This window comes from Trichomonascus vanleenenianus (assembly GCF_965637985.1).
Source record: "Trichomonascus vanleenenianus strain CLIB 3782 genome assembly, contig: TRVA0_019S, whole genome shotgun sequence".
Lineage (NCBI taxonomy): Eukaryota > Fungi > Ascomycota > Dipodascomycetes > Dipodascales > Trichomonascaceae > Blastobotrys > Blastobotrys vanleenenianus.
Genome location: NW_027481868.1, coordinates 73154 through 99677, shown reverse-complemented (window position 1 = coordinate 99677; position 26524 = coordinate 73154). Strand labels below are relative to the sequence as shown.

At 51.3% G+C, this 26524-nt stretch overlaps 8 protein-coding genes across 8 annotated transcripts; 5 read left to right on the top strand and 3 right to left on the bottom strand.

Annotated features, from left to right (window-relative positions):
- Positions 1-340: 340 nt before the first annotated feature.
- Positions 341-841, bottom strand: CHZ1 (Chz1p; the record flags this gene model as incomplete). The annotated part of the gene is made up of 1 exon (XM_076684854.1): positions 341-841. One exon carries the CDS (start codon positions 839-841, stop codon positions 341-343), a length of 501 nt encoding a protein of 166 aa, XP_076540895.1.
- A 121-nt stretch (positions 842-962) lies between these two features.
- On the top strand, positions 963-1446 carry SMB1 (mRNA splicing protein SMB1; the record flags this gene model as incomplete). The annotated part of the gene is made up of 2 exons (XM_076684853.1): positions 963-968; positions 1018-1446. The coding sequence occupies 2 exons, from the start codon at positions 963-965 to the stop codon at positions 1444-1446; spliced, it is 435 nt and encodes a 144-aa protein (XP_076540894.1).
- A 550-nt stretch (positions 1447-1996) lies between these two features.
- On the bottom strand, positions 1997-4131 carry TRVA0_019S01002 (uncharacterized protein; the record flags this gene model as incomplete). The annotated part of the gene is made up of 2 exons (XM_076684852.1): positions 1997-3717; positions 3765-4131. The coding sequence occupies 2 exons, from the start codon at positions 4129-4131 to the stop codon at positions 1997-1999; spliced, it is 2088 nt and encodes a 695-aa protein (XP_076540893.1).
- A 2475-nt stretch (positions 4132-6606) lies between these two features.
- Positions 6607-8286, top strand: TRVA0_019S00980 (uncharacterized protein; the record flags this gene model as incomplete). The annotated part of the gene is made up of 1 exon (XM_076684851.1): positions 6607-8286. One exon carries the CDS (start codon positions 6607-6609, stop codon positions 8284-8286), a length of 1680 nt encoding a protein of 559 aa, XP_076540892.1.
- Positions 8287-9083: 797 nt separating this feature from the next.
- Positions 9084-10541, top strand: TRVA0_019S00958 (F-box protein; the record flags this gene model as incomplete). The annotated part of the gene is made up of 1 exon (XM_076684850.1): positions 9084-10541. The coding sequence occupies one exon, from the start codon at positions 9084-9086 to the stop codon at positions 10539-10541; it is 1458 nt and encodes a 485-aa protein (XP_076540891.1).
- Positions 10542-11298: 757 nt separating this feature from the next.
- Positions 11299-19553, top strand: GCN1 (Gcn1p; the record flags this gene model as incomplete). The annotated part of the gene is made up of 4 exons (XM_076684849.1): positions 11299-11396; positions 11454-11563; positions 11618-18703; positions 18754-19553. Exons 2-4 carry the CDS (start codon positions 11458-11460, stop codon positions 19551-19553), a joined length of 7992 nt encoding a protein of 2663 aa, XP_076540890.1. The 5' UTR covers positions 11299-11396; positions 11454-11457.
- A 779-nt stretch (positions 19554-20332) lies between these two features.
- TRVA0_019S00914 (KilA-N domain-containing protein) lies at positions 20333-21870 on the bottom strand (the record flags this gene model as incomplete). The annotated part of the gene is made up of 2 exons (XM_076684848.1): positions 20333-20379; positions 20439-21870. The coding sequence occupies 2 exons, from the start codon at positions 21868-21870 to the stop codon at positions 20333-20335; spliced, it is 1479 nt and encodes a 492-aa protein (XP_076540889.1).
- Positions 21871-24797: 2927 nt separating this feature from the next.
- On the top strand, positions 24798-26351 carry TRVA0_019S00892 (uncharacterized protein; the record flags this gene model as incomplete). The annotated part of the gene is made up of 1 exon (XM_076684847.1): positions 24798-26351. The coding sequence occupies one exon, from the start codon at positions 24798-24800 to the stop codon at positions 26349-26351; it is 1554 nt and encodes a 517-aa protein (XP_076540888.1).
- Positions 26352-26524: the final 173 nt, after the last annotated feature.

Below are 26524 nucleotides of genomic sequence, written 5' to 3'. Positions count from 1 at the left end.
TCCATATACCATTACGCGTAACCAGCCTCCAATTACTACCCGGAACAACAAGAATCCATCCAAAGACTTTTCACGACCTTAACAAACCGAAATACATAGTAAGCTACCTAAATAATTTCTTATTCAAGCCGATCTAACATAGCTTTAGGCAATAGAACCAAACGATAAAAACATACCCCCGATCAAACGCGTTAGCACCATTCGGTGCTACACCATACGACACTATTAATACCGTTACGCGCAACTACCGTATGGTACTATCAATATCGTCATTCCAGCAGTATGAAAACAAATTATTGTAGATAGTATAATATATTAAAAGTATAAATAGTATAAATAATTACTCGTCGACTGGAGCCTTGAAATCAGCATCGTCATCCTCGTCTTCCTCCTCCGCAGCACCCTCAGCCTTCAATTTCTCAGCAGCCTTCTTGTAGTCAATCACCTTTCGTCGCGTTCGCGATCCGTGGATGATGTTGGAGGTATCAATCTCCTCAAGCGAGTCCTCGTCCTCATCCTCCTCCAAATTAACCGTGTCGTCGCCCTTATCCTCATCCTCATCCTCTTCTTCCTCGTCCTCTTCCTCCTCAGGTTCAGACTCGTACTTCCTTCGAGTCTTCTCCTTGCCCTTGCCCTTTCCCTTGGACCTCTTGGGCTTCTCTTCCTCCTTCTCTTCAGCAACCTCCTCCGTCTCCGCAGGCTCTTCAGCAGTTGGATCGGGGGCAGGTACGCCCTCCTCCTCAGCCTGTTCAACAGGCTCCTCTACCTTGGTCTTCTTAGCGTCCTCCGGCTGCTCCTCAGCCTCAACCTTTCGCTTCAATTCGTTATTTACCTCGGTCATTGTCACTCGTGAAAAAAAGACGCGATCGCGGTTATCGCTTTTTGGGAGGTGAATTTTCCAACCTCCCGTATCAACGATCACCAACACCAAATCACCATCATCACCATACGACAAGCTTACAATGGTGGTAAGTACAACCTTGCAAGACAGAAAAAAAGACTAACAAAAGGCTTTAGGTACCCAAAAAGGCCAAGATGGCCGACCTGATTAACTACCGCCTGCGAGTGATCACTCTTGACGGCCGACAGCTCACGGGCCAGATGCTGGCGTTCGACAAGCACATGAACCTCGTGCTCGCAGATACACAGGAATCGCGGGTCACTAAGAAGACAGCAAAGACGCCGAACCCACAGGAAGAGCGCCGGGCTCTGGGACTCGTCATTCTGCGCGGTGAGACCATCGTCAGCGTCACAGTCGAGGGCCCTCCGCCAGCGGACACTGCGTCCCGGCTCAACCAAAAACAGGGGCTCGCCTCGTCCTCTGCTGGCATCTCCAAGCCAATCAGTCGCTCAAATAACCTGTCTGGTCCCGTGAGGCAGTTCAATGCGCCGCCTCCAGGGTTTGGCGGACCACCGCCTGGCTTCGGACCCCCTCCGGGATTCTAAACGTTTTTGTATACTAATATTTATTTGCCCGTACCTGTTCCCTCCGCGAAGCGGAGCCACGGGAGCTCGAATACACTCCATTGCTAGTTGTACTTGGGGGGACCAGTCCCCCCAAACCCCCCTGGGCTCCGCTTCGCGGAGGGATTGCTGCATCTCTGCAAAGCGGAGCTACGACCCTTGATTTCTGAAGATTACGAGAGAATAAAGCATTTCTGTACCTGGGAGTTGTACTGTAACGGGAGCTTGTTACGGCACGTTGTAACGCTGTAACAAAAATGTTGGGACATTTTAGCTAAGGAGATTGTTACATTCTCCTTAGTCGGATCCTCCGCGGAGTGGAGCTACGGGAGCTCGAATACACTCCATTGCCAGTTGTACTTGGGGGGTCCAGTCCCCCCAAAACCCCCTGGGGCTCCGCTCCGCGGAGATCTGGTTGACATGACGGGGGTTTGGGGGCAGAGCCCCCAACTACGGGAGCTCGAGGGCTGGCCCTCGAATAACACCAAAGGAGGAGTAAAAATGGAAGCAGCAAATATTATTTGGTTAGTAGTTATTCACGAGTGGCGCCGTTAGTGCGCAGCCATGCCTTGAAGTTGGAGGACTGGATGACTTCATGGTAGAACTCCTGCTTGCTGACTGCACCGCCGGAGGAGAAGCGGATGCCCATGTTCTGGGGAGAAAGCAGCGAGGCCTTGGAGGACATCTTCTGCAGGGTGTGCCAGATGCTGAAACCGTTGCCATCAACGGGGGAGTCAGGGCCCGCTCTCTCTATGGTGTTTGCCGAGGGCTTGATTGGCGTGTTCCACTCGTCGTCGTTAGCCAGGTCGTTTACAAAGTCAAGCTGATTGAACACCAGACCCGACGCTGTAGTGGTCGTCGTCGCGGTAGAAGTGCTAGCTGTATCGTTGAAGGTAGGCGATGAGTTTGTCGTCGGCGGAGTCAGCGTATCGTCCCCCTCGTTATCTATAGCGGCTGAGGGGACGAGGTACATCGAAAGTGGGGCAATGAGCTTGGAGGTAAGTGTCGCGAAGTGGAACTTGATCGCGTAGTCTATATCCTCGCTCTGATAAGGCGAATTGACCATACTGGACAGGCTAGCGACGAACTTGGCGTCAGGGACGAGGTAGCGTGAGGAGGCAATCTGCCGGTTCGTCACCTTGATATCCTGCCGCAGGCGGTCGAATTCAGCCTTCATCTCGTCCTGCTCCTCGGATCTTATCAATCGTGACCACGATGCCTTCATTTTGAGCAGCCCGCCGGAGGGCTCGTTCAGGGTCTTCTCTACCTTCTGGCACTCGCACTCCGCAGACGATGCAGTCTCCTTCTTTTGCTTCTTGGCGGCCTTGGGGTTCAAGAGAAAGACGTAGGCGTCCATATTGGACCGGATGAGTAGCGGGTTCGTAACACCGGTAATGCCCATAGACTCAAACGCCTCGGGGCACGAGTGGATAGTGATGTACTCGCGGATGCGGCCTGCGTACGGCACAGGGCGAATAAGCTCAATGAGGTTTGCAATGAGCATGGAGCAGAGCTTTGGCGTTGGCGAGTAGATGATGATAGGGCGGCCTAACAGGACCAGTTCGTACAATAAATAAAGCTCGCTGATATCGCCAAAGTACTGAATCAGCGTGTTCCACGACCCGGCCGATTCTGAGGACGAAATCTCCTTCTTATCGAGCGCCTCCTCAGACCCGGATTGGTGGCTGTTGGACAGGTGTGAGTTGTTGCTGGCATATCCCACGAGCGGGGTGTGCTCGTTCGAGGGAATGACAACGTTGAAGATGGTGCCCAGGAACCCGACTTCGAGCGTTGTATTGGGCTCTGGATTCGGCCACGATGCAATGTTGTAAATGGCATTGTCGATGCAGGGGATCTTGTGGTCAATTGGGCAGTCGAGGAAGTTATCGTGCTTCAGCACGCGGTACAGGCACTTTTCAAAGAGTCGCGGGAAGTTGTGTGTCGACAGAATGACGAGCGACTCCTGGCGGTACCCGCGGCTGATGGAGAGCGACTTTTGCTGTGAAAACAGCGAGTATCCATATATCTCGTGGTTACCATGCGTGTACGAATTGAACCGGAACGTATGGAACTCAGCGCTTTCGATAACCTGGTCGGTGGGAGTCGTTTTGTTGATACATTTAGAGCAGCATGTTACGTAGCTGGCATTGGCTGGAGTCTCGGTTTGGTGCGACCGCTCGGGGAGTGACGAGAAGCAGATGGTTCGAAAATCATCTTCGGTAAACTTAATGGAAGGGCGGATGATTTTGAGGTCTTAAAAAACGTTAGCATTGACGTAATTTGGGGGGAGGGGGGCTTACCTGGACCGATGTCTACGTCGAACTGGATGACTAGGAAGCACAGGATCCACCGCGCTGCCTGGGCCGTTACGCTGGTCGGCAGGTCGAGGTCCTGCATGAGGATTTCGTGGATGCGATAGCTGGAGGTGAAGCTCGACGGCAGCTTGTGCCCTCGTTGCTGTGGCTTCTCGAACTTCCCTGGCTTCTTTTTGGCCCCGCTGGTGCTCCGGGTGCTCCTGCGGTAGGCGGTGCTCTTGGGCGAACCTCTGGGTGATCCTGTGGGTGTGCCTGAGAGTGAACCCGGGGTGTCACTTGAGGTGTCGCTACGACCACTTTTGCGGGTGCTGCCACTGACAGAGCTGCGAACAGACCCTGCTTTCATTTGCATACCTCGTGCTGCCCTGGCTGTTATACTTACTGCAAATTTGAGTTTTGCCTGCGGGAATGTGGATGTCTATCCGGAATGCACACTACTATAGTGTGTGTTACTATCCTCTGTATAACTGTTGTTGCTTGACAATGGTATAACCGTTGTTACTTGACAATGGTTTAACTGTTGTTAATTGACAATGTTATGGAGAGTTAATACCCGTCAGCTGGTACTCCACAATTCTAATAGGTACTCTCGAGCAATGGTAAGGAGGAAGAACAGGGGCAATTGGTTTGCAATTGGAAAGGTTTATTATTACGCTAATGTATATCGTTAGCCATCACGAGGGTCCGCATAACGGCTGGCATATCCAAGGATCCTATTTGGCGGCATTATATTGGCATCAAGGATCCTATTTGGTGGTACATATATTGACAGGGATCTGCCCATTGGCATTCCGTATTACCGGCAATACACCTCCCCTGATCCAACCAATGACCTGTCGACCATACTACAGTACACTACAGCAGTCTATTACTAATGAACACCCCTGAGTTTTGAATGAATTACAGGATCAGGGGGGGGGGGGAACACCCTCGGCCGTTTGGTCCCGGAGCGGGAGCGGACCCACCACGTAACTGGATGCATGCATTGGACGCACCACTAACTCAGGATCCTGATGTAGCCTACCTGTGCCAACTATCCCGCCACTTTACACACGTTACACAACAAGCTACTACCATACACAATGTGCCATACGCCGCTCTTGAAAAAGTGTTTACCTGGGGCTCTGCCCCAGACCCCGTAGTTGGGGGCTTAGCCCCCAAACCCCCTCTCATATAAAAAAGTCTATGCACGTTTGGTCCAGCCGTAGTAATAGTTTATCTACATTGTCTGGCATTTAGCACATGTGTACATTAACGGACCTACCGCAATGTGGTAATACGACATTTCATATGTAATCCCGGTGCCGCCGCTGGACTCAAAAGTACTGCGACACCCCTGACTCGCGCGCAGCCGCCAGACCCTATCCGCGATAGGCGCGGCCAGCTTCCCCATTGGGCAAGATTGTGCTGCATTAGTGGCACCCTCCTCATCACACCCGAACCCATATCGCCCGCAGCGCACCACCGTACGGGGACATCGTGAGACTAAAATAAACCCCACGCCCAGCAAAAAAAGTAGAAACAAATATAATATTTCCCACGCGTTAAAGTTGCTATCCGGGGGTTACATACCCTGTTTGGCCTATGGGTGCGTGCCTCTCGCTAAAGCTTGATCTTGTGGTACCCGAGCTATCTTTTTTTTTCTTGCAGAATTTATTTTTATTGGAGTATTTTATTTTTCCCTGCTGAATCTAAGTCAACAGTGTTTCTGATATGTCTCTGAACAAGCACTGGTGCCCGTTGGCCATCGGCCGTGCTCAAATGTACGCCAAACCCATTCTACTTTATACTTGTAGTACTTCTGTGCTCATGATACTGTAATATTAGTGGGTGGGTACTGTATGTAATGTCGTAGGTATAAGGAGAACCCGCTGCGCGACGGACGGGACAGTTCATACATACCCTTGCATAGAGGTCTCCCTAAAACCGCGGGCCACAACGCCACGCAATACGGCACAGATGAGATTGGCAGTGGTAAGTAACCGGTGATGACGGCTACGCCTACCGCGGGCGCGCGCGCATGCACGGAACCCCTCCTACCTACCCGGAGGCCGGCGCCATTACGCCATAGAAGATCTATCAAGCTCTATACTAATAGACGCTAATACCGCTACGGAAACAGACTACAATCCTCGAATAGAATTCAGTATAACTAAATACGTATAGAAACGAAAAAATATAGACAAAAAATGCCCCGTAAATGGGCGCATTTGGAAAGGACAACCGGGTAACATGTAGGTAGGTGTCGGTTCTCCGGGGTTTTAGATTTTTTTTATTTTTTTCCACCCGCGTAGCCTTAAAGTGGTTGGTTGGAGGGGAGGCACTGGCGAATTTTTTTTTTTAAGAGTCTCACGTACAGCCCTTTTAAACGACATATTCTTCGCATTTTTTGTAGACGGTTTTGTTTTTTTCTCATTGGACGATAAATTTTTATTTATTTTTCGCATATTTGTTTTCTTATTTTTAATATTTTCATTGGTCGACCATTCCTTTCCTCCTGAATTATCCGACTTATCCAAACTCTCTCTCCACTCCAACTACAGTACCGTTCAACTCCTGGAAAGTACCCATTCAACAACCTGGAAAGTACCGTTCAACATTTGGAAAGTACGACCGTGTGTGTATCGATTAAAAAGCTGCTTCGTCGATATACCAGACCCTGTTCTTTCGAAACTACTATTATTTATTGCATCGCCGAATTGTCCAAAGTGTGTGAGCCCACAGATCACGTCGCTACGGGACTTTAGAGGTCTTTTATTATTTATTCGACAACTACTTTGTCCTATTTATTTCTTATTTATTATCGCCCTTTTTATTATTCTTATTTATGACCACGACCTCTCCTCCGCCTCGGCTCAACCCAAACTGCGCTCCGCTAGCTGATCTATGGGGGTTGCCGTCCCAGCGCCAGGCGTCGCCTGAGAACGCCGAGTCCAAGGCGTTCGCCAATAACACCCAGTCCAAGCATTTCCCCATTGCCGCGGGCTTTGGTGGGGGCTCCATCTCCGCTTCGGCCAGCGCAACTGCGACTCCGACTGCGACCACCCCGCCAAAGGGTGCTTTTTTGCCCCTGTCGCTGAATACTTCGGCCAGCGTGCTCTCTGCGTCCATCCCGTCCTCTCCGACGACCTCCGTCAACTCCATGACTGAGGGTTCTGGCGGCGGAAGCTCTAGTTCCAGCGCTTCTTCCTCTGGTGCCGCTGCCGCAGCTTCCTCCGCCACCGCCACTACTACCTCTTCAACTGGGAACCCGGCAAGGTTCTCCCTACCGCCTCTCTCCTCTTCAGGAGGCTCCTCTTCTCAGGGCAATAATAACGCCCAAATGAATGGCTCCACCCCCAATGGCGGTGGTAATGGTGGTAGTGGCGTGTCTACGCCCACTAACTCGCGATCCTCGCTGTTTGGCGGCAAGGACTCGTCTATTTGGGCCTCTGGTGGTGGGTTCCCCAGCCTCTACCAGCCGCGTAAGTCGGGAACTCCAACTAACCTCTCCGGGCGGTCTCACACCACTCCAGGGACTCCGCTTGAGGAGGTTTTCTCGCCTACTCACGCTGCAGGCTTGGGTTTTACCGGGCTCGAGAAGCTCACTTCTCCGCCGCCCATGGGTAACGCGCCGGGCTACTTTGCATCCTCGCGAGTCTACTCTGGGAATGCGTCTTCTTCTGCCGCTCCTCCTCCCCCCCCTCCCCCTCCTCCTGCTTCAATGGGTGATTTCATGGGCACCTCCAATGCCTATAATTCGGCTAGCCTTTACTACCGTGGTCAGAATGATGGGTTGGGGTCAATTGACGAGAACATGTACCACCATCACGCTCACCACCACCACAATCTCCCTCAGGACCTGCGAATGGCTCTCCCACCTCAGGGAATGCCCCAGTCACAGCAGCAACTTCAACAGCAGCAGCCGGCGTATTACTCTCAGGTAGCCTCTCCTACTGTTGGCTATCCAGACAAGATGGCTATGTTTGACGACATGCGAAAGGAGGAGTTCCAGCTTCAACAGCAACTTGCGCAGCTCCAGCTTTCGTCGCACCACCACCAGCAGCTCGCCGCGCCTCCGCCTCCACCCCAGCAGCCTCCGTTGCATACCACTACCACTACGACGACCACCACTACTACCACTGTGAATGGTCCTCCCCATATGCAGATGCCTGGCCAGGCTTCGTCAAGCGGATCCAACACTCCAATTGCCAGTGGTTCGACTTCTTCAGTCTCCTCCCCGAAGCAGGGCTCCACTAGCTCCTCGTCCGGTAAGAAGAAGAAGACCCCGACCAACACGGACCTGTATAAGACAGAGCTCTGTGCGAGCTTCATGACGACTGGCGGTAACTGTCCGTACGGTGAGAAGTGCCAGTTTGCCCACGGCGAGAAGGATCTTAAGTTCATTGACCGACCACCCAAGTGGCGATCCAAGCCTTGCCAGAACTGGGTCAAGAACGGGTCCTGCTCCTACAATGCGCGATGCTGTTTCCGACACGACCTGCCGTCCCCGAACGCTGGCTCCTAATGGCCGAAAAAGCTGTTAAAATGACGATTGATGACGACCACCCGGACATTGGGCATTCTATTTTGATGTGGCCCTATTTATTGTTATAAAAGTTTTATTTATTCTCTATATCGGGGAATATCCAATGTCTGCGGTGGAGGGCATTCTCTTCTTTTTTCTCCCTCTTTTTTTTGTTTTTTGTATTATTAAACTACTCTTGGAGAAGTTGTATTTATTATAAATTATTATTTGTTACCATGAAGTTTCTCCATTATATACCGTAGAATAAATTTGACCTTAAAGGGGCCCCACCCATGTAAGCTTCCCTAGGATGATCCCAGATAGCCATGTGGGTCATTCTTTCCCCTGATATGTACTTGGGGGGACCAGTCCCCCCAAACCCCCCTGAGGCTCCGCTCCGCGGAGGTCTGGAAGAGGTTGTGACGGGGGTTTGGGGGCAGAGCCCCCAACTACGGGAGCTCGAGGGCTGGCCCTCGAAGATTAGTGCGGCTTGTGCGGCTTGTGCGGCGTTATAACGCATATTATACGTTTTAATAAGTAAACTACAAATACATAGTGGGTACTTGTTTCTTTGATTCAAATGAGATAATTGGCACAACAAACTACTGCCAGATCAGGTCACTCTTAGAACAGCTTTGAGTGTGCCACAGGCGGATCATCGCACTTGATCCGTCATATGCACGACGGATTTGAGGCACAATTTGTTGATTCAATTGAGGCAGCAAACTATTTTTTTGTATCAGACTACTTCCTCTTTCCTGTAGCACCTGTAGCGACTTAACAATAACAAATTGAAGATGCCACAGCGTGAGTACCTGGCAAAGTTGCCTAGAGAGATATGGGAACAAGTTTTCGATCACCTTGGCCTCAACCTAAACAGCCTCCAGCTCACTTGTCGTTTTTTTCGCGAAATCGCCGCCAGGAGACGATGGAGTAATGTCAACATTACACAATACAATTGCCCGTCAGAGCCTTGCACTCTGTTGGTAACCAGGCACAATATTAAGGAAGGGGTCGGGATAATGTCTGCTGCAACCAAATACGTGAACAAATTGTCAGTTTCCCCGGGGCACTCTATTCTTGGCGATTACGATGACTCCGAGATGGTGAAGCTCACTAGGCTCGCCATGAGCAGCGCCTCAGAGGTTGTGCTAAAAGCTGATGCCAGAACTTTCACATCTGATCCGGTTGGAATAGAGCTGCTTGATGATTTTAGGCATTTAAGATCTGATAAGAAGCTGATCGTCAAGCTTTTTGGGTGGGTAACATTGCGAGAGGGGCCGCGGGAGCTCATACAAACAATCCGATTGCTCGAAACATTTACATCGTCAATTGAAGTTGAGCTTCATGTGGAAGAGCTCGGGGAGATCGCCGGTAACGATCAATTGATGAGATATGTCAAGAGTCTATACATGCGAGCTAAATCCATTCAGCAAGATATGCTTGAGGAGTTGCTTCAAATATGCCCAAGAGTTGAATATCTTGCCTCGACATTTTCTGCGCCCGGGCGCGTTGTACTGCCAGAATGTACATCTGCTTTTGAGGCGTATGGCTGTTCCCGTTTGTGGGGTGGAGCCGTAATGGTTACAGTGACCAGCAAGTTTGTCACGCGGTTCAGGGTGCAACCTGCAGTGTTGGAAAGGGCTAATACCTTTGACTTTCCGAATCTTCAGACGCTGGAATTGTTGCTGTTAGTAGGAACAAATGGCCCCGTTATTAGCGATCGTGTTATGGGGGCGCTACAACAGTTGACTAAGAACCTAGAGCGACTTGTCATTGATCACGCGGAGGGCTGTCTGCTCAAGCAAATATTTCCCCTCGTTGCTAATATCACGGAGGAAATCAGCATTATGAAAATTGATGGTTATGAGCTGAGAAATTGGAAAGATTATCGGGAATACGTCCGCAGCCTTTTCGACTTCACGGCCTCCTCCCCTAAAGCACGCGTGGTAAGGCTACAAATTCCCCTAATGGAGCCTCAGTCAATGAAGGCAGTTATCAAAGCGCTTGTTCAACGATGCCCACACCTCGGATCACTTTTCACCACAGATAAGTATCCGCACCAGAAAATGGACGTCCTCTGCCCCTACATGCACAAGGTGCCATATGACCCGACGCTTGACTTTCCACTTATGTTCAGGACTTATGAAGTTGATGTTCAGTACATTCGTGGATTGAGAGTTCCAGAATACAGCGACATGAATGAGCTTTTGGTTAGTATGGATCTGCGCGCGTACAGCAGTATCTGCCAATAGCATTGGTCGTCTAGTTGTGAGTCTACCTCTAGCATCGAGTTTAATAAGATTAGAGCAGATTTTAGTATGGTTTTTTTTCTTTTAACTTCCTGTTAACAGAATTTATAATGAGGACTCATAAATGTTAGTTCGCTTATAATTCATGCTATGGGTTCACATTCGGAGTTCAGCCATTCGAGGGCCAGCCCTCGAGCTCCCGTAGTTGGGGGCTCTGCCCCCAAACCCCCGTCACATCAACTAGGTCTCCACACAGCGGGATTTCAGGATGTTGCTTGTACTTTGATATCATTCGAGGGAAAACTTCTTAGCATGTCAATGGTTCCATTATTAACCGCAAAGCCAGCTGGGAACTGATAAGGTGGATTCTACAAAGCTCAATTGAGTACCATTACTTCAATTTCGAATCAATTCAGGACTTCTAGACACGGAAAATGCTATACAATTACTCGTATATAAATGCAACTAGGTCAGCCTCAGAAGAGCACATGACGCCTGGTGCGCCATTGTCCACATATACCCAACCGGTTTCCTAAGAACTGGTGAGCTACTCTGCGCCATGGACCAAAGGGCCCACATCACAGCATGGTTCTCGAAATATACCCTCTCATCACAGACCGGTTTAGTTGTAAGGAAGAAAAAAAAATTCAACCCCGAACCGATTTAATACTCATCATGACGCAGCATGCGTGCGCACGCGAGCGGTGAAAATTGAAAAGATCGTGAGACGGACCCATAGACCCCAGCAGACGCAAGCGGATTAGCTACCGGTAGGAGGTTAATCCCGAGAAATTTGCTTTCATTGTAATAGACCAGCTATTTGTTTGATATAGACGGAGCTTATTACCCCAAAAATTGGTGCGTATATTATGTATTCCCGGGGGTATGTGGACAAAACACTAACAACCAATGTAGACGAATGACCGAAGATTGGTCAACGAGTAGTGATTCGGCCCATTCGAGGCTCCTGGCCTTGACCGGATCTGCCCAGTTGAAGTTTATCCAGAGCTTACCGCTATTGGAAGGTATGCTTTTAACCGTTTAATTTTGGAGATTTTCAAGGCTAATCCATATGACAGATGTGAATGCGAAGGAAGTCGCTCAATTGCTGTTCTCGGCATATGCTCGGTATCAGGATGCAAAGACCCGCACTGTAGTCGGCAAGATCCTCGTATCCCTGGTGCAAAAAGACAGCTCTATCCTGGACAGCCTGACGCAGGCAATTGCTAAGTTTAGCCAGATCAAGGGTGTTGCAATCACTGGTGTCATGACTATCCTGGAGTGGACCAACGAGCTCGTACGGGTAGCTGACGAATCGCAAGCAAAATCGCTAATTGCTTCCCAGGCTGTGCTTCTAGATAAGATCCTGTCCACCGAGACGAAGCGAGTGCGAGTAGTGACTTCAGCAATCCGAACCACAAGGTCAGCCATTGTCAGCGCAATTAAGCATAACAACGCCATGACCAAGGTATACTTGTCGACACTACTTGAATCCAAGCCTGCTAATCCCGTGGCTAATGCGGTTCTAGTGTCGACCCTGGCTGGCGCATGCACCGATTTACTGCCAGTCGTAGCGTCGGCACAGCCAGATTTCGCGAGCGAAACCACTAGCGTGTATAATCTGTATATTCAGTGCGTGCTTGGGTCCAAGGCTCCTCTAAGCAGCTTGTATGTGTCGGCATTCGAGCCATTGTTCAGCGACTACGCCACTCAGGAGAGCTTTGATTCGTTGATTCTGCCGGCAATTGCAAAGTCCATGCTGCGAGCACCCGAGACTGTGTTGGTCCACATCGTTCCAGGACTCATTTCCTCTCTATCGCCACTGGTAGATTTGTCTAGCGGCGTGGAGTCCACGCTTCTGACGTCCTTCCTGTCGAGCTTTGGCTCCTCCAAGGAGATTACCCGAGAATCCAGCGCCAAGACGCTCAAAATTGCATTGGACCACTGTTACACTGACTCAACGCTTGATTCCATCGCAGAAAAGATTTACACCGCGCTGAAAAAGGTTACCAACCCGGACCACAAGATCCTCTATGGCAAGACACTGGCCCAAGTCAAGAAGACTCAGTCGAGATCGGGCAAGATCGCAGCGGCCCTCGTCCCAATTGCCCTCAAGGAGGTTAATGAGAACTCCCTGCAGTCTCTGGTCGACGCGTTGTTTGCTCACTTCATCTTCCAGCTTACTACTGAAGATGAGGTGGACAGGTCCGTCACTGACAGCGTCATCAAGGGCCTCAGCGACAAGCGAGGCAACGTGAAGAAGATCTGGTCTTGCTCGGCAGTCTCTGCCGTCCTTCAGAGCCACAAGGTAGGCGCTGAATTGCCTACAAAGCTAGCTGCGTTTGTCGACACGGTCCTTCCTGTACTGCAGAAGACGTTCGACGAAATCTCCGCAAACCCATCCAACGCAGTGCAGAACAAGGTAGTCTCTTCGGCTTTTGCATACATGGCCTTGGCTCACCGTGTCCACCAGAAGGAGCAGGTCGTTGCCAGTGCGCTGTCTAGCAAGGCTTCCGGCAAGCCTGCGCTGTTTAGCACGCGAATTGTGAACAAGCTCACGGTCGCAGACGACTTTCTCTGGGCAGTTGAGGCGGCTAAAGCCCTCATGCCAGCTCTCAACTCTGCTACTGATGAGCAGAAGCAAGGTTGGGCCCTGACCGTTATCTACTCCTGTCTTAACTCGCCACGGAATTCGGATTGTCAGCAAGGCTTTATTACGGCACTACGAGATATGTACTACCAGAACCCGCTTCTTATTGGTTCTCTGGTCATTTCGACTATTGCCGGCCTGGTTGATGGTACCATCTCCGAGGAAGCTATTGATGAACAGTCGAGCTTCTCCGTCATCATCTCCGCGCTCTTTTCCCAGGCTAAAGATATGGTTGGAGAGCAGAATCTGCCAGTGGTTGAATCTCAGCTCGCCAAGATCGCCGTTATGTGCCACGACAAGCGGGTCAGGCCAAATGGCGGCTGGATCAACCTCATGCTGCGATCCAGTGTCGATCCGGGCAAGATTGTTTCCGAGCACGGCGATGCTATTATAAAGGATATTCTTCACTGGACTTCTTCCGAAGGCCCACTCAATGCCGCCGCATTTGAGACTGCTGCCACTATCTGCTTCATCAACCCCGACCTTATGGCACCAAAGCTTCTCAAGGTCATCTCTGAAAGCGTAGGTAGCGAGATTTCTAAGTACACCAAGTTCGAGATGAAGATCTGGTCGACCCCTGAGGGCGAAATTGCCGAAGAAGAGGAGGAAGGACCAAAGAAGGTGTACGCTGAGAACAAAAACACAAAGGAGTACAAGGAGAAGCAGTGGGAAGAGAGCGTTCGAAAGCAGATCGCCAGCAAACGAGGAGCTTCTACTACTGCTGCTTCCAAGAAGCCAGCGCCAAAGAAGACTGTATCCAAGGAGGAACAGCAGATTTTAGACCAGCAAGCAACCATTCGATCCGAGATTGAATCAGTACGACGGGCGCTTCTTCGGGGCCTTGGTATCATTTCGGCGCTGGCCAAGAATGCTCCAATCACTCCAAACGGTATCAGCATATGGTTCTACGAGAGCTTGCGACTTGTTCAGGCCTTGCTTTCCACAGCTAATGCCAACAGTTTGGCCGGTAACCAGGTCGTGTCTGCGTACTTTGCTCTGCTGACCAACGCCAGTGACCGGTTCCAGCAGGCCAAGCAGTACGTGGCTCCATCCAGTATTCATGCCGTGTACCCTGCCTTCAAGGACCGCCTCGAGCCTCGATTTGTCGACCCAGAGAACATCCTCTATACTATGGTTACTTCAGTTTTGTACAGGCTCAAGTTCATCAGCAGCCAACCACTGGATTCTGTCAGCCTGGCATGCTGCTTGCCGCTCCTGCTCAAAGTGCTGCAAGCAAATGGTGTTGGTACCAATGACGAAGAGGGTATTGAAGAGCAGTTCCTGTTGGTTATGGATATTCTCACAGCGCACTCTGAAGAATTTGGCGACCAGAACACGCCTCGATCTGAACTCATTAATAGTCTCATTAATCTCATGGAGGCGAGACCAAACAAAGCCAAGCAGGCCAAAGAATGCTTGTTCAGTCTTGTACAGAACGTGTCTGTCAATCTCAACAAGACAGAGTTGGATGGGCTTTTGAGAGGTGTAGTGTCTGGCGATGCGTTTGTGCGAAATGCCGTGCTGGAGGCCATTGACTCTGAGATCGACCTCCGTGAGCTCGTCACGTATTCGACTGAGATTCTTCTGGCCACCCGTGATGATGACAACAATAATGCCGAGCTGGCAGGCGATATCTGGGCTGAAAACAATCTTCAAATCACCGTAGAGAACGTTGAGGATGTTACTGCTGGCCTGTTCACCTACCTCGGATCAGAGCACATTACTCTGAGACGAGCTGCTGCTCGAGCGCTGGCTACTTCGTCGCCTCTGTTAACGAGTAAATTCGATGGCCTGCTGAGTCGACTCATTGACCTCTATATTGAAAAGGCCAGGCCTCCTGCGCCGGTCTTTGACAAGTTTGGAATCGAGATTAAGCAAGACAAGAAGGATAACTGGTTCCCGCGAAGTGGTGTTGCGCTTGCCCTTAAGGAACTAGCGCCATTCTTCAAGACTCCGGAGTTGGTTCAGGCCATGTTCCAGTTCTTGATTAATGAGGCTGCGGCGCTTGGTGACAAACACGAGACGGTCCGTGCCGAGATGCAGGACGCCGGTCTGGCTGTGATCACGGCTCATGGTCTTGAGAACGTCGAAGCGCTCATCCCAGTGTTTGAAGAGTACCTTGCTAAGCCCGACAGCGAGACGCAGGACGAGATTAGCGAGGCTACCATTATTCTGTATGGCGCTTTGGCCCGACACTTGAAGTCCAACGACAATGCTCGACTAATTACTATCGTTGACCGGCTTGTGAGCACTTTGGACACGCCTTCCGAAGACGTCCAGGTTGCCATTTCCCAGGGTATCGCTCCGCTGGTTCCCCAGCTGCAGGGCCCTCAGCTGCAGAACTACTTTTCCGCCATTCTCGACAAGCTCTTCAATGGCGAGAAGTTCGCCCAGCGACGGGGTGCTGCATACGGTTTGGCTGGTTTGGTGAAGGGCGCTGGTATTTCTTCTCTTGCCGACTACGATATCATTCGAATGCTTACCGAGGCTGTTGAGGATAAGAAGAATGTAAACAAGCGACAGGGCGCTCAGTTTGCGTTTGAATGCCTGTCCCAGGTCCTGGGCAAGTACTTTGAGCCGTATGTTATTGAGCTTCTGCCGTTGATACTCCAGTGCCTTGGTGATACCTCGACCGATGTGCGAGAGGCGACTACTTACGCCTCACGAATGATCATGAGGCACACTACGCGGTACGGTATCAAGAAGCTTATCCCTCTGGCCATTGAGAACCTTGACTCCACGGCCTGGCGAGCCAAGAAGGGTTCCGTCGAGCTGCTCGGTACCATGGCCTACCTTGATCCGCGACAGCTGTCCTCTTCTCTGTCCACCATCATTCCAGAAATTGTCGGTGTTCTCAACGATACCCACAAGGAGGTGCGAAACGCGGCGAATCAGTCGCTGAAGCGGTTCGGTGATGTCATCAGGAACCCCGAGATCAAGGAGCTGGTTCCAATTCTCATCAAGGCAGTAGGGGACCCGACCAAATACACCGAAGAGGCGTTGAATGGTTTGCTCAAGACACAGTTCGTGCACTACATTGACGCGCCATCTTTGGCGATTGTTGTCCATGTGCTGCATCGAGGTCTTAAGGACCGATCCGCGGGCACCAAGAAGAAGGCCTGTCAGATTGTAGGTAACATGGCCATTCTGACCGATGCTCAGGACTTGATTCCATACCTGGACACCCTCGTGAACGAGCTGCAGGTCGCCATGGTCGACCCGGTCCCGGGTACCCGTGCCACTGCCAGTCGAGCGCTTGGCTCTCTCGTCGAGAAGCTTGGCGAGGAGCAGTTCCCAGAGCTTATTCCGCAGCTGCTGTCGGTGTTGCGAGAGGAGCATGCCGAGGGCGATCGTCTTGGTTCCGCCCAGGCTCTTTCGGAGGTTATCTTTGGTCTTGGCATTCAGAAGCTGGAAGAGCTGCTTCCAACTATCCTCAAGAGCTGCACTTCTCCAAAACCATGGGTTCGACAGGGTTTCATGCCGCTAATGATCTACTTGCCAAATGTGTTTGGCGCTTCTCTCTCGCCATACCTTAGCCAGATCATTCCACCTATTTTGGCTGGTTTGGCTGATACGGCCGACCAGGTCAGGGACACGTCCCTCAAGGCCGGCCGACTGCTGGTCCAGAAGTACTCTACTAAGGCGGTCGACCTGCTGCTGCCGGAGCTGGAGCATGGCCTGTACGATATCAACTACCGAATTCGACTCTCGTCCGTCGAGCTTACTGGTGATTTGCTTTACCAGGTCACTGGTATTAGCTCGAGTGGCGGTGACGACCAGGATGCAGCTATTTCGGGCCAGGCTAACAAGGCTCTCATTGAAGTTCTGGGCCAGGAGCGACGAGATCGAGTCCTGGCTTCGCTCTTCGTATGCCGAAGCGACACCTGGGGCATGGTGCGAACTGCGGCTATTGAAGTGTGGAAGAGTCTGGTCGCAAACACTCCGCGAACTGTCAAGGAAATTCTCCCTACCCTTACCGAGGTCATTATTCGAAGATTGGCCAGCTCGGAGGAGGAACACCGAACGATTGGTGCTCTGGCGTTGGGTGAGCTCGTACGACGAGTGGGAAGCAACGCCCTGCGGGACCTTCTGCCTACTCTCGAAGACGGCCTCCAGTCCAATGATAGTGACGCACGACAGGGTATCTGTATTGCACTGTGCGAGCTTGTCCAGTCTACTCCTGCAGAAGCTCTTGCGGAGTACCAGAAGACTGTTATCAGCATTGTACAGCGGACCCTCGTGGACCCCGACCCAGAGGTGCGGGAGGCGGCTGCCCAGGCGTTCGATGTCCTGCAGGAGACCATTGGCAACGCCGCGGTGGACCAGATCATGCCCGATCTCATCAGACTCATGCAATCTGGCACGGGTTCCCAGTCCGAGAACGCTTTTGCTGCTCTCAAGGAGATGATGGCCACCAAGAGCGAGGTTGTGTTCCCGATTCTCATCCCTACGCTGCTTTCTCCGCCCATCGACGAGTTCAAGGCTGGCGCTCTGGCTTCTCTTGCCACTGTCGCTGGCACGGCGTTGTACAAGCGGCTTACCTCTATTATCAACGCCATTGTCGACGCTTTGGTCACCCAGTCCAATAATGAGAAGATTGGCGAGAGCTTGGACACCGTTCTTCTGTCCGTGACGCATGATGAAGGTAGCCACATGCTGATGCAGCACTTGCTGTCGCTGGCCAAGCATGAGGACAGTATGAAGCGGCGAATCACGTTCGAGCACATGTCAACCTACTTCAAGCAGGCCACGCTCGACTACTCGATCTACGTCAGCGACTGGGTCTCGCTGCTCATCTCGTCGCTTGATGAGCCGGATATGGATGTGGTTAAGGCTGCCTGGCAGGCCCTGTCAGCGCTTGTGAGCAAGCTCTCCAAGGAAGAGATGGAGAAGCTCGTCAAGCCAGCGCGACAGGCTCTGCGAATGACTACTCCGAAGCAGGATCTGCCCGGTTTTACTCTACCAAAGGGTCCCAACTGTGTCCTGCCAATCTTCTTGAAGGGTCTCATGTATGGCTCCAGCGAGGAGCGAGAGCAGTCGGCGCTTGGTATTGCCGATGTAATTGAGCGAACGAGCTCCGACGGCCTCAAGCCGTTTGTTACGCAGCTTACTGGTCCGCTGATTCGAGTTATTGGCGAGCGGTTCCCGTCCGACGTCAAGGCGGCTATTCTGTACACCCTCAACGCGCTGCTGCATAAGATTCCGCAGTTCATGAAGCCATTCCTGCCACAGCTGCAGCGAACGTTTGCAAAGTCCCTCTCTGACCCGACGAACGAGGTGTTGCGAAGCCGAGCAGCCAAGGCTCTGGGGACTCTTATCACTCTCCAGGCTCGAATCGATCCTCTGGTAACGGAGCTCATTTCAGGCATTAAGGCTTCTGATGACGAGGGGGTCATTACAGCCATGCATGATGCTCTCAGCGAGATTGTAACCAAGGCGGGCAAGAACCTTACGGACGCCTCCAAGTCGAGTCTTATCGCCTTCCTCTCCGAACAGGTCGGAAACACCTTCGAAGGTAAGTCTTTCCATTTTCCTAGTGTGTGTGTGTGTGCTAACAAATTTTAGATAAAAAGTTGATTCTCCTGGCCAAGTCCATGGGTGGAGTTATTGGAGTTCTGGACAGCTCCGAGGCTGGCAAGTTGATTGCATCGCTTCCGGGCCACGAGAACTCCAAGTTTGCTCTTCTGACGCTTAATGCAGTGCTAAAGGCCGACAAGTCGGGTACTCTGGTCAATGAGGCTGGCGCCAACGCGGCCATTGTAGACTATTTGATCGATCGATGTGCCCAGGAGAATGCCTTTATGAGCGAGAATGGTATCCTTGGTCTTGGCAAGTACCTGCTGAGCCATGGTGAGTCTCTGGATGAGGAGACGGGCGACCGCATTGTCGATGTTCTGGCCGAATGCATGAACAAGACCATGTCGCGATCCCCAGACACTCGACGACTTGCATTGGTCGTGGTGCGAACTGTGGGTCGTCTGCAGTACTCGACCTTTGTCACTCCACACCTTGATAAGCTGGTACTGCCCATCTTTGGCTGTGTTCGAGACACCATTATTCCAGTCAAGCTTGCGGCAGAGAAGGCGTATCTGCAGGTATTCAACCTGGTTGACGAGGAGGAGAGTGCGGTGACGTTTGACAAGTGGATAGAGCATGCGGCAGCGTCTGGAATCTTCACGGGCCATACGAATGCAAACATTCAGCGATCTGTCCAGGATTACACTCGCCGAGTGGCCATGAGGCTTGCAGCGGCCGAGCGAGATAGAATTAGTGCCGGTGGCGATGCTGAGCAGGTCTATTCTGATCGATTCGAAGACGAAGAGGAGATTTGGTCTGTTGGAACAGTTGACCTGGATGAGGAATAAGCGTTAACTGCTGACTACTAACTATAGTGGTAAATTATTAATGTACATGATCTATTTCATATTTTTCAAAGCTATTATTTTATTATCGTATGCTAATCAATCCGCATTGTAAGCGCTCCTAGCCAGACCACATTTTTATGGTAAACGGTCGCATAAAAAGTTGTGTCAATGTTGATATCAGTGATCGTCTTATCTCAATGTTCATCTCAATGTTCATCTCAATGTTCATCTCAATGTTCATCTCAATGTTCAATGATCAGATTAATACATTTATTCGACGTTCCTATCAACGGTTTTCCCAATTCATGTCACTGTTCAATGTCCCTCCTTCAATCCATGTCACTGTTCAATGTCCCTCCTTCAATTCATGTCACTATTCATGGTACCTCCCAATAATCAATTCACGTCCCAACGATCAATTCATGTCACTACATGTATTCATGTCACTACATGTATTCACGTCACTACATGTATTCATGTCCCTTCCAGTGATCAATTCATGTCCCATGGCTACATCAATGTTAAATATTCACATCATTGTCCAATTTACATCAATTCTCAGGGTCCTCTGGCCTTAGGCCACCTATAGGACGCTAATTGATTTTCATTCATTCACATCAATTCTCACGTATTAACCGTCCAAAGCAATTGTAGTAGCAAATTAAAAGGTAGCGCTGTATTAATCATAATCTATACATCATCGTCAGGGGTCCGCGGTGACAGGGCCACCAGAAACAGGGCTGAGCGGCTTCTGCGCTGCCCCATGTAATGCTTGATCGTTAGGAAGCGAAGGGAGGGTGATGGGGGTGGCGACGGGGTGGTTGGGCTGTGAAGAATAGTTAGCGTCCGAAGCAAGAGGAGGAGTGGGAGGTGGCATGGGCGTACCGCTAGTATTAGAAGCGTTTTGCTGCGAGGACTGGGGCAGAGGCAGCATGACCCGTGGACTTTCCTGGTACGTCGCAGCCGGCTGGTGCTGAGGGTGGTGGTGATATTGTTGCTCGTAACCAATATCGGGCCGGGGTTGGTGCGGATGGGGCATTATGCTATTACTGTTAGAGTCGTTAGATGCGTTAGTAGTCGTAGTCGCATGGCCAGAAGACGAAAGTGGCGGCTGAGGAGGCGGATGTAACTCATGCTTGATGGGCTCCGACTTGACAATCGAGCTCGACGAAGAGCTAAACTCGCTCGGTGGGGGCGGCGGAGCATAGCTGCCATACGTAGAGATCGAGCCGCCGGTTACAGGAGCCCCAGAAGAGGACGAGGGAGTAGAAGACGAAGAGGAGTAGAGGTAGCTGGGCTGGTGCGGCGGAAGCGACTGCTGGTGGGCCCATGCAGAATCAGCCATAGCCGACATGTACGCGGATTGCTCGTGGTTCGCCCGTTGCTGCTCATTGTACCGCTTTCTCTCTGCGGCGACAATCATCTGGGTCGTCCTCGTGTAGTTCAGGGGGTCGTAGAGGAAGACGCGGATATTGGCCACAAACAACGGGTACAGCTGTTCGACAATGCGCTCACGAGATGCAAACTCTAGAGCTCGCTCGTACGGAATCCACACGCCCTTGAGCTGCATTGTGCCAATCTTTACGACATGCCGCACTTTCTCCGATTTGAGTATTCCATCGCGCTTTCCGCGAGTCATGCCTGCCACGTTGAGCAGCTTGGTACCGTTAATCATGTTGTTGTCGCCTCTTCGCGCAATGCAAATGCCCCGCACCTCTACCTGGAAGCACAGAGTCCCCTCGTCTTCCCAGAGCGTTGTAGTGACCCTTGGTTTCGCACCAGGCGGAACCTGCTGTCCTGGCGCATCTGGTGAAGCATTGATGCAATTCTTCATAGAGGGGAATTTAGAAGCCGGGTCAATTCCACCAGTGGCCATGACGGAGGAGTTAGATGAGGATGCAGCGATCAATTGGTGCTGCTGGGGCGACTGTGGGGGCATGGTCGCCAGGCCTAATTGCTGGGGGCTGCTATCGTAGATTACATGGCCCTGGGCGTATGGGTTATAGTACCCCTGAGGTGCGAGTTGGGGTGGCGGCGCGAACTGCTGCTGCTGCGGCGCTTGAGCCGCAGCCGCCGCAGCCGCTGCGGCGGCTGCCGCCTGGGCCGACGACGATGATGCAGAGGTTACAAACTGTTGGTCATAAGGGTTAGTGTACAGTTGGCGCGGCTGGGAGTATTGGTGCTGCTGTTGCTGCAGAGGCTGCTGAGATGGCTGCTGAGATTGCTGCAGAGGCTGCGGCAGGTGTTGCTGGGGTTGGTGTTGCTGTTGAGTAGGGGGCCGCTGAGAGGGCTGCTGCTGTGGAGAGTGGAGCTGCATTGGAGATATATCGAGTGAGGCGCCAGGCTCATAATGGTGCGAGCTGTGGAGGGAGGAGGGGTCCGAGGTCGTCGGTACTACACCGGTCGGTAAGGACGAGGGATAGCGACGGGATGGAATTGGCGAAGGGATGTGGTGACCGACCGGTGAGAGTCGTGGGTGGTTCTGGTCTGAAGAAGACGTTTTCGCTAGTCAATGACGGGAAGCAGGGCTGTTTTTTGAGTAATACCAAAAAGAGATACTAGCGGGCTTTGCAAGTCGAATGTCCCTCCCCAGGATGTATATACTCTATATATATATACACACACACACCAGATATATATGTATATGGAACGGTTGCCTGGAAGGTGATAGGATTGCCGTAAGAGGAGGATGAGCTGCTGCTTTGCAGGGGGAAGGCTTGGAAAAAACAATTGCAACTCTAAGCCAGATGCAATAATAGGGGGGCGAATAAGACTAGTCGGCGGAATAAACTGCAAGAGGGAGGAGGGGGGGGTTGACCAGTCGTATGATAGGTAGTCGAAGCGACCGATTAGAAAACGTGTCTCCCACAACCAAAGAGAAAAAAAGATAGATAGCCCAGGATATATGAGAGCACACACAATGGGTCAATGAAGCCCTCTTTCGGCCAGTCTCGAAAATATAATTGCCGTTTCTAAGCGCGATAATACAATAATCAACCCGGGGAGCGGCAGGGCGACTAGAAGTTTTAATACCTTCAGAGTCCCAGATAATGCACGCAAAAAGCAAACGAGGAGGAGAAAAAAACGGGGTGTTTATTATGAAGGGCTTGATGATTGGGGGGGTATGAGTATGCTGTGCGTTGATGCTGCTTCAAGCCTGTATGCGTCTCACTGCGGGCTGATGTACTTTCTTCTTGGGAAGGTCCGCAGGAGAAATCACACGGATATCAATGGTAATTTATGCTCGCCCTGGGGGGTGAGAGGCCCAGGAATCCAGAATACATGTTTCTGTTTGTCTGTTTGGACTAGGTAGATCTCCAAAGAGGGGGGTTTGCTTTTCCTAGGGCCCCAGGACTGTTATGGAGATTTTGGAGATGTATATGTCGGCCCTCTCTGCCTCTTTTGAAACACCAAAAAGCGAGGAGAAACGATTTCTTTTTTGCTTCATGGTAAAACTGCGGTTTCGCGATTTCTTTTTGGAAAACAAACCACCAGCGGCATTTGTATCTTCATCTCCATATCTCTCCCCTTTTCCTTTCAGTCAATCTCTCAATCGCAGACAGGTCTGAGCCACTATTGTCCCTCCAGAGGAGATAGAGTTTGTTTGCTTCTTTTCCAGGTACACATAACCTTTTCCTCCTCCTTGCCCTTACAGAAGGCGAAAAGAGAAAGAGAGAGAGCGAAGAGCTTGGCTTGGTTTGCTTTTGCTTCTGCTTCTGCGATACGCCGCCCTTTTTCCACAATCGCCTGAGAGAGGCGACCAGTTTAGATGCGTTTGCATACGCCGATCGGAGGTCCCACCGCCGTTTTTAAAACGGTGACCGCCGTTGGGACCCACGGTCCTGGGAAGCGGCTTTTCCTTGGGAGATTGCTCCAAATAGGCCATTATGGGCGATACGGAACGAACCAGGACAGCTTTCCCTCTGGTAATAACATTTGGAACAAGATTGAGACTCGTTCAGGAGGGGCTTTTTGGTGGGCAGGTTGCTTTTTGGCCGGTATTCTAATATACCGCCAAAATTAAACCTAAAAGCGCCTGTTTCTGCCCTGCTAAAATTGAACTTTATAATGTACCCCTGTCTTTTTGATGTATCAGGTCGACGTAGCCACAACCCCAAACACTTCTTCAGTAATCTGGTGGTGTAGCGTAGCGGTCAAACACGGCATTTCAAAAAGAGGTATGTAATTGAGGGTCTGGACCTGTCGTGAATGGGGCATTTTGGTTGCTTTCTGCCGCCCCCTTTGGCTCGGGGTATGCAAAGCTGGGTTGCTTTTCTTTCATTCCGGGGCGACGACGACGACGTGGGCACGGCGTATGAGTCGACTCACTCAACCTGTCACATGGCTGTACAGCATGGGGCGACGGAGGCTTTCTTCTGTATACAGTAATTTATCATAAAAGAATCTCCGTATGCATAATGGCCAGTGCACGGGAATGTCGGTGCATTTCATGTTTCATGGTTTTTCGGTTTAACAGGCGCAAGCGGACTGAAAATTTTAAAAAAATAAATAAATAAAATGCGCCTTGTATACACAGATATACACAGACAATCTTTTGATAGGTGCCGCTATCGACATGTTATTATATTCCGCACTGTACATATATCATTCATACCTATATCATATACGCTTGCATGGGCTTTGTGGGTAACGTAACGAGTTCGGTGGTGATGGTGGTGTGGTGTGGTTGGCGGTCGCACCGTGCGGCGGCTGCGGCTCATAGTTGACTTGCCTAATCGGGGAGTACGCCGCACGTCGGATCTCCGTCCGATGCAGGTTGTTGACAAAACCAAAAAAAATCAAAACATAAACAAAATCAAAATCGCGAAACCCCGAGACGCGTCTCGCCAAGCAGGAATTCGTGTGTGCATTCATTCACAAACAACTTGTTTTATCTATCTGAGATCTGGACCTTCACGTTTATTTGTTTTCAACGACTCTTGCGTACTATCAATTAGTGTGTTTACTAGTGTTTAGCAAATTGGCAGTAGGTACACCATTGTGGCATAATAATACCCCTGGTAAAAAAACCCTAAGTACGTTAAGGTTGGGTGCGACATGCGAACCGTACTACTAGGCGCAGCTCTAAGCGCATTGAGCATAGTAGGCTCAGCAGCTTTTCAGACAGTGTACTGTCCAGTCACAGAAAACATCGTACTCTTTCTGACAAATGGCGATCTCGTGTCACTAAGCGGAGAGTCCATATCTAAAGCAGGCCGGCCCAATGACCTCTCGCTTGATCCGATGGCCGCTCCGCCAGCAACAGATGCAGTTCTTGCGGCAACTGAAGACGCTCTGCTTGCGTTTTACGGCGACCCATGCGATTCGATGCAGGTCGCTCGCTACAACAGCTCGTCCAACAAATGGGCCATTTTGGACACCGACAACTCGCCTGGTTTGCGCAGCGCGTCAGTCTGGGCCCTGCCTCAGCAGTCCGACATTGTCTATCTGTACGGTGGGGCCACATGCGACGGTTCTGTCTCCAACCAGCTTATCGAGTTCAACACCACAGCCGGCTCCTTCACGCCGCAACAAAATGCAATATCACCGGCTGGGCTAGAAGGAGCCTCGGCGGTTATTCTGTCCAATTCGTCTGCGGTGCTGGTCGGCGGGAAATCCTCTGAGGCGTGGATCGGGATGACCCAGCTGGCCCAATGGCAGGCGGACTCTTGGACTTTCCGTGGCGTAGCCAACTCCTCGGGGATCGATTCGAGGACTGGCGCCCTGGCAGTCAGCGTGTTCCCCGGGCGCCCATTCCAGGATAGCACCAGCAATGTCGTCGTAGTTGGCGGCACCGTCGCGGGGCGATCGGCCACGCCGCACATCGTGCGGCTGATATTAGACGACGGGGTGGATGCCGGGTGGGCGTGGTGCAACGACACCAAGCTGGATCTGGGAAGTGATGCACTGGGTCTGTTTGGCATTTTTAATACTGTTGCCGTCGTGAGTTCTTCCAATCTTAAGGGCAAGCGGTCTAGTAGTGGGGGTTATTCCATTGATCTCTATGATGTCAATTCCGGAGACAAAATAGACACATTTCCAAACCCCTTGATACATCAACCTGATAATAATGGTGCTTCTGTGGGTTTGGAGACTCTTACTCGAGGAGGGACTACTTTGGTGCAAACAATCACCAAAGACCGCTCTACCAAAAGTCAATCCACCAAAAGACAATCCTCTACCAATGCAGCTGTGTCTACCTCCACGAAGACAACAGCTTCCCCAACGACGTCTACATCTGCCACCGGTTCACCCCAAAAGATGTCGAAGGGTGGAGTTGCTGCGCTTTCAACAGTGCTTCCTGTGACCGCAGTTGCCATTTTCAGCGCCATATTCATGATTTATCGGCGAAAGAAGAAGCAGGAGGAACAGGAGCGTGTTTCCATCACGGAGAATCCGTTTGCAGATAATCCGTTTGCTCCAAACGATGCGGCATCAATTGATTCGTGGAACGAGAAGCGACAGTGGCTCAAGCTGCATGCGTCCTCGTCCAACGATACAAACGCATCCGCCCGTGCCCCCAAGGTTGGATTCCCTGGACCTCCAGTGAATCCAACCTCCAGTGTCGCGCGGCGTCGCGTCAGCTCACAGCCGACTCAGCGAATAAAACGCCTCTTTTCTAATAGCTACGACTCGTCTGGCGACGAGAACCCAGAAAAAGAGGAGGAGGATACCATATCAGATCAGGAGGAGTTTTTCCGCAATCGCGACGTTCAGATCCTAGTATCCTCACAGCGCCGCTCGCGGCTCGTCGTTACTAACCCCGACACTAACAGCGACACTGAGTCGGATAAATAATCTTAATAATCCTATAGAGAAAACAAACCTCCGCGAAGCGGAGCTACGGGGGGTCTGGGGGGCTGGCCCCCCATGAGCCTGACTCCACCTGGGGCTCTGCCCCGGACCCCGTAGTTGGGGGGAAACCCCCCCAAACCCCCTCCCTCTTCTTTCAATTGATTCCTGGAACTGAG